The sequence below is a fragment of the Poecilia formosa genome, unplaced genomic scaffold (genome assembly GCF_000485575.1).
Source record: "Poecilia formosa unplaced genomic scaffold, Poecilia_formosa-5.1.2 Scaffold241, whole genome shotgun sequence".
NCBI lineage: Eukaryota > Metazoa > Chordata > Actinopteri > Cyprinodontiformes > Poeciliidae > Poecilia > Poecilia formosa.
Window position 1 is genome coordinate 807,901 of NW_006800180.1, and position 7,517 is coordinate 815,417.

Below are 7,517 nucleotides of genomic sequence, written 5' to 3' on the forward strand. Positions count from 1 at the left end.
AAAAGTGATAAAATGCTCATTTTCCCTTGTTTCTTCACTGCGTCTTTTATAAAACACACCCACGACCCTTTTTAAGATTCCTCATTTCACTCTATTAACATTAACCTCCTCCTACTCCATCTCCCTTTCACTAACCCCCAACAAAACTCCGGCCTCCCGTCTTCGTCCCCTGCTTGTCTTTTGTCTCTTCTTCTGCAGTATTCCTCTCCAGAGGCAGGAGCTTCTTCTCTCTGCTGAAACCCATCTGTCAGCCTCGCCCGTGAGCAGACGTTTGGTTGTTTGTCCTTGACCTGGTGCTGTCCTGGGGCTGACAGCACCAATAAAACTTCATTTAGGGAATGAAATTAAACAATGAAATTGGTGTAAGAATCTCCATAGACTTTATTTGGATTGATTTTGATTAATATGTTTTCTTAAAATAAATCATACATAGTCAGTAAACATTACCGGCTGATCATTAAGCGAATGATTTTACAAGAAAGCAGGCATACCGTCAGAGCGACGGGTCTGTGTCTTACAACTTTTTCTGCATGAGATGAGATCAAAATTGTATTGACAGCTGTATTTTTTGCATGACTTTTAATTCTTTGTTTGTCGCAACCGCGTCATAACAGCATTTCGGGGCAGTGTAAGTTTTTTTTGTTTGTTTCTTTTCTTTCTTTTAAATGTGTTCCAGAGCAAGGTCCAGAGTTGCATATTCATGAAAAATACCTCTTTAGTGAAAACACTGTTGTCAGCCCAACTGTAGCCTGGTAAAAACCAGCACCTTGTTCTACGCTTTTGTGCAAAACAGAGAAATGGCTGGATTGCTTGCTGAAGGCGTGGATTCCGCTGAAGTTTTCAACGACAGGAGCTGATTTTGCTAATGTTTGGCTGTGACAGTGGTGAAGGAAGCTACGCTATGAAACTAACAGGAAATTGTGTGTGCTGTTAATAACCAAACTCCTGTGTAGTGCTATAGCACATTACCAGCAAAAAAAAAAAAATGTCTTAAACATTCGCTGAAACTACAACAATAAGAAGACTATAATTCCAAAACAGTGAAGAAACAATCCCAAATGGATTAGTAAAGGAAGAGGAACTGTGGGCAACAGTCAGGCTAGCCTGAATGCTAACCTGACCTATAATGCTAATCGCATAATACATAACAGCAAAATGGTGGATTACATGTTGGTCTCGTAATGTATTAGTTTTATAATCCATCAAAATATGAATAAAAAGCTTGAGATTGAGTGTAAGACAAGTAAAATTTGATATTTTTAAAGGGAAAATCAAATGTCTTCTTATTTAGGTGTAACGTAAGTCCAAGTCTAAAACCAACCAAAAGAACCTAAAAAAGTACATTTAGGAATGTTTTGTTAAAAATAATCTGGATACATCTGTCAAATGGGTCTTTTCTTCTGATAATTTAAGTCTTAAAGTTACCATAAACACATTTCTGTCTTAGTGTTTTTCTTGCGCTCCGTGCTTCAGTTCAGCCTGGGAGCTTTAGAGACAAACCTCTGATTGAAAAGCAGCAACAGTTCCTGTGTAATCATTACAGAAATCATGCGTGGCTCCAGAGTTGTGTTTATTGGGAGGAGCCGCTTGTTTAGCCAGAAACGTTCTCACACCAACCTCTCTGTAAATCCACAACACGCATCTGCGTACAGGCTAAACAGACAAGATCCAACGTGTTACAATAGACGTTTTCCTCCACTGCTAAATTGCTTGCGACTGACTTACATTTGCCACAAACAACTTTTAAAAAATGTAAAGTTAAGGCTATAAAAAAAAGAGAACTAACTCACAGAAGTATCTGTCATGACTATTATTATGTCATTTGTGTTTCTACTTTCAACTGAGTAAAACTGTAATAGTTGAACCAGTTTTGGTCTTACCAGTTTGCTACTCCTGCTACAAAAATTAAACAAGTTTGACTCGTATTACATAGCAAGAGGATGAGGCATCTAGAAGTTTACTAGTTTCACATTTTAACTCATAGAAAGTCTGGACAAAAGTGCAAACCTTTGCTAAGGACAATTAAGAGTTTTTGAACTGGCATGGAAAAATATTGAACTAGTTTGACTAAATGTCTTGGTGTAGCTATACAGACTAATACACAGAAATAAAGATAGAGGAACTGAATATTTACTCAAGCGGCTTGCCATACTGCCCCATACATTCTGGCCCAGCTAGGACCTTTTCCCCTTAAGAGCTACAGTACATCTGGCCTGGTGTCGAGCCTTTGGAGATTGACTGTCGTATCTCTGATTTCCTTGCATGTGATGGTCAGGAGCTTGTAATGTAGCTGATGTCTTGTTGATCAACCGATTGAGGTGGTGCTGATGTTAATGCTGCTGCTGCATCAACACCATGTAAGCTGAGTGCAAACGGTCAATCAAGTGACCAATCAGGACCTCATCGACAGTTTATTCCTTCACAGTTTACCAGTCAGTTGTTTCAAAAGGCAACCTAACCCTCAATAAAAATCCTTTCTTTATTTGTAGGGATCAGGGACAGATTTAAAAGTTGCGAAACATAAACCCTTGAGGCCTGGAGTTGGAGAAACCTACTCTCATTAGGCTTATTGACACTGGATGTTTATACCAAAAAGTCAGATTTCCCAGGCTTAATGTGAGAACTTCACTTGAGCCAGTACAAAAAGTCGGCTGTTGACATGTGAATGCGATAATACTGCTCCACTCCCTGTAGTCTCAAAGGTAATTACTGCTGTAATTAAATCAGTGATTAAACTTCAGTGATTAAATCAACTCTGGCAGAAATGATTCATAAACTTCTAAAATCCTTTCACACAATAAAAGTTCTGCTGACAATTGATTTTACAAAACTGAACACAAATGGCAGTTCCAACATATGAAGGCACATGAAATCAAGAAAATATATGGCAAACAGCAACAGTAAAACTGCTGGTTAGATAGCATAACATAATGACTTTCAGATAGAAGACGTAAAGCTAGCTGTATTTATTTTGCTAAGAAGTTCTACTACCAGCAGTAAACTAATTAAAGCAATATATCTCTATGTTGTTAAACCTGCTTGTGCAAAAACTCTTGTATTTATTTACCTATTCATTTATATGCACATAGTCTCTTGCTTAAGAAACCTGTGTATCCACAGAGACAACAGTGCAACTACTTTAATCTACTTTACACTGCAGATTAAAATTAGTTGAAACTGAGAAACATAATCCTGTAATTTAGCTTTGCCCATCTTAATACCAACTCTGATGAGCTTGTGTCCCTGCTTCACCACAGCATGATGTCTGTCACATTATGCTTCCTGGTATACTTTTAAGACGAAAATAACTCTAAACAATGCCTGAACGTTTCATATGTGTCCGGGTGACATTTTGTTGATTTTTGTTTCGAAGTGAAGGATTTTGTCAGGAGACCCAATGAGAAGGATGTAATAATGTATAGCATTGATGCATCCATCCCTTGACAATCCCTGCTTGTCCATGCACATTCCTGTCTGCAGCAGTCATTGACTGGGAGACGGAAACATAACGTAGCTCCAGTTTTGAGGAGGTTTTCTCCGTTATGGCGTCGCCTTCTCATTCCCCACCTTTTGTTTCCTCTTTTCACATGTGGGATGTGGAGCCTGAGTCCCATGCTCTTACTTCGGCATGGATCTTTATTAAACTTTATTTACATCTACCAAGCCAATAACATGTTCAAGAAGAGTGTTCTAACCCACAGCCAGACGTTGGCAGAATTTATTGGGATTACTAATTCAAACGGCAATGGATTAAGGCGTTAGGTTTGGAATTTTGCCTGTCGTCTCTTTTAGAATTGTAAATGCATTATAGAGGCACAAATGAGAAACTTAACTTCCTGAGAAAAATGTATGGCATTACTCATGTCAACCGTGCAAGAGAAGTTGCAGAATCACATCTAAGAACTTCCCACAAACCTCAGGCAGAATACCCTTTGAACTAATAACCTCTGACTGGTTTTGTTGGTTGGACAGCTTACAAAGTCTGGTTGAACTGGTTACACGTGAGCATTTCTGTAAATCACTTCTACAATTTTCTGTTCTTTGGACATACACAGTGTCCATCTGAAACTCTATTTCTACAGTTGTAATAAAAAAGGGGAGCTTCATTCACCACAATAAAGAACACTGATGGTTAGACTAGAGCAGAGCACAACACTGGATGCACAAATAAACTTAAAATAACTTATCTGATAAAAATGAAAAAGAAACAGAGCTGCATAGTTCATAAAAAAAAGCTTCATCCTGGAATAATATAACCTTACTTTTTCTGAATTATGAACTGAGCAAGTCTTAAGAAAGCAAAGCCTAGACTGCGTGGTATGGCAGGATTGTGGAACAGAAGTGCTCAGACATGTTTATTGAACTGGAATGACAAACTTTGCGCTGGCAGCCATTTAGGACTCAGACAATGAAGTCACAATGCAGACACAGTGTCTTTACACAGACAGTGTCTTTAAATTGATGATGCAAAATGTCCATCGTTTTTTTAATGGGACTTTACATTAAAAATATAATCACTCCATTTAAAAAATACACACATTCTTGATTGTTTTAATGTATTACTTAAAAAAAATAATTCAAAGAAAGTTTAGTCAAGCAATTTTTATACACCCTCAATTTCCATTTCTATTTCCACAAGATTCTAACAAAAGTTTCACAAGAGAACATAAAAAAAAAATCACAAACATTGCGTCACATCCTCATCCGGTGAGAGAACAACAGGAAAGAGGCGTTTTGGGCTCTAATTGGCTAGCTGGATGTTACAGCGTTTCTGATTGGATGAAACTTTGCCGCTTCGAGACTGCTATTTTGAACATAAATACAAGCAGCCTCAGATTTTCTCAGAGAACAGGGGGCTGTCAGAGAGGTAACACTGTGTCGTTCAGCTCTCTGGCACAGGTAGTAATTATGTGGTTCTAGATATTTTTTACAAGGCCGAATGAACGTTTTTGTCTACGCGGAGCCACCGGGTCACCTACCACCGGTGTTTCGGAGACGCATTGAAAATGTGTTCTTAAATTCACGCTAGCTGGCTGGTTAGCTTCCGGGATAGCGTGTACTTAGGAGTGTTTTTACTCATTGGCATCGTCTGGCCTCAAAGCTCAGGCTAAATTTACCCCCAAACTGTTATCTCCGGGATTTATCCAGGTTAAGAAGCAGGGAAGATGGAGACCCGTTTCGGCAGTGCTAGCCCGCAAAGCGTCGCTTTCAAAAGAAGGCCCGATGGGATCCCCGGGCTTTCCTCGCTTAATCTGCCCGACATCAGCGGAAGGAGTTCGCACTGCAGGAATCTGTTCTCCCCCGGACCAGCGACCGTGTTGTCTCCGGTCACCAATTTGGCTCTGGACATGAACAATTTAGCAGGCCTTGGAAGGTACCTTTTTTTTAAAATATATATAGTTGCAAAATAATTTTTAAAAAGTATACAGAATATAGATTTGTCTTTGTTTGACTCCCTCACTCTCTCAGCCAATCTGATACCCCGAAAAGGAGAAAGCATCCCCCCCTGGAGAAGGTTCCTTCTTTCGCCTCAGATGTGTCATCTGATGCTGGTGAGCTCCAAATGAATCTATTGTTGTTTTTTTTTTAATTGATGGTATTAGATATTGTGCCTCGGGGTCTCATGTTAATTCATTGCTGCTAATTTCATCCCCATGCTTCATGAACAGCAGCTATTTTTATGTTGCTTTTTTGAGCTTTCTGAATAAATTTGAGATTCCCATCTTCCCAGGCCTTGGCTTAGATCTTCCTAGTCCTGTGGATGGGGAAGTGGAAGACGTGTAAGTTTCTTTTTTTGTTTTTTTCCTATCCTCCTGTCTGTCCTAATCAGTAGTTTGTTACTGCTACTCTCCCTCCCCCTTCCACTTCTCTAACCCTCCACTTCTCTAACCATGTGCTTGGGTTCAGTTTAGCAAAGCTTCATTTTTAATTTATAGGATTATTGTTCCACTAATCTGACTGCAGTTGGAGTCGTGTCGGCATAGCAACTTTATTTTCAGAGATAAAATAAAAGTTTCTGAATTCAGAAATCGGAATTACCTAATTTTTCTCTCTCCTTGACTGGGTTTGTCTTAAAAATATATATATACATTTTTCTATATAAAAACTGAGTGTTCTTTGTTTATTGATGATCAAAACACTAGCAACTAACAGCATGTGTCTATGAGAATATAACTCATAAGAGTGGAAATGACTTTTCTTTTTTTTCATTTTGGCAGTAGTACTTTTGAAGATTTTTTTATCATTAACTCAAACATCATGTCTATTTTTTTATCTTCAGATTTTAATTAAACTCTTGCATGATAAAAAACAGTGTGATTCCTAAGTTTTAGTGTATTTAATTTTTTTTATTATTTCTTTTGACCAGAAAAGCTGATTTTAAAATGTTTTAATCTTCTGTAGTTTTATTTTTGGTAAACAAAACGTCCTGACAGTGGTCGACTCTTATAATTCTTGGTGACACATTGTTGTTATTTGGCAAAAAGCCATATTTGGACTGTATTATCGCTGCGTAAACCCAAACACGGCCCTCTGTGACGCGTGTCTGCTTCATTGTTATCTCGAGCAGTTGGCTGATCTTGGGTGGCCTCCTGACTCGGTTTGAGACATCTGCTGCTCTCTGATGGAAGTTCTTCACAGCAGCTAAGAGGCTGGGTGCTAAAGGCCTCATTGACCTCCTTTCCCAGCTGTTGAGTTGCTAGGAAACCTCCAGGATTGGGGAGGAGGGTGTTCTCTGCTCTTATGTTTGAGCGGGGGTGTCCAAAGTGTGATTCTGAAAGGATTTTGTTTGGCCTCTGACCGCAGGACAAGAATGACTTTTAAAAAATGAAACTTTGGCCCACACATTAAACAATTTAAGCAGCAATATGTAATGTTTATAAAAAAAATTAAACATTTGTTAAAATTATGTTGTGACAGTTTGAGACAAATAATCTGAATAAAATCGAGCTCCGCTTCGCCTTCTCCCTTTGCTCCAAGTACTAGCTTCAGAAATACACAGCTCAGTTAGAAACAACCAATCAGAGTTCAGGGGAGGGTCTTAATGCTGTCAATCACTCTGGTGCTCATCCCCTCCCACTTGCTCTCTGCTATGTAGCAGCTGGTTTACCATGAATGCTAACGCTAGTTAGCGTAGCCACCACTGATGACTGTAACGGCATGTTTTCTTTTCCACCATTAGCACATCTAGTTGGAGTCGTGTTACTGCCCCCCCACATTCAGGAGGATGATGTTTTTTTATTACTATTTTAGTGTGCTTAAAAAAACTAGATTTAACAATATATGGATTTAAAAAAATTGAACGTTGGCCCACACATTAAACAATTTAAGCAGCAATATGTAATGTTTATAAAAAAAAAATAAACGTTTGTTAAAATTATGTTGTGACATTTTGAGACAAATAATCTGAATAAAATCGAGCTCCTCTTCGCCTTCTCCCTGTGCTCCAAGTACTAGCTCAGTTAGAAACAACCAATCAGAGTTCAGGGGAGGGCCTTAATGCTGTCAATCACTCTGGT

General features: G+C 38.7%; 1 protein-coding gene across 1 annotated transcript in view; it reads left to right on the plus strand.

Annotated features, from left to right (window-relative positions):
• Positions 1–4,813: 4,813 nt before the first annotated feature.
• Positions 4,814–7,517, plus strand: part of cdc25b (cell division cycle 25B) — a 9,201-nt gene continuing 6,497 nt past the window's right edge. The window contains exons 1-3 of the mRNA XM_016680435.1: positions 4,814–5,374; positions 5,470–5,552; positions 5,732–5,780. Of these exons, the coding sequence (XP_016535921.1) occupies positions 5,166–5,374; positions 5,470–5,552; positions 5,732–5,780 (341 nt within the window). The 5' untranslated portion in view covers positions 4,814–5,165. The remainder of the gene's footprint in view (positions 5,375–5,469; positions 5,553–5,731; positions 5,781–7,517) is intronic.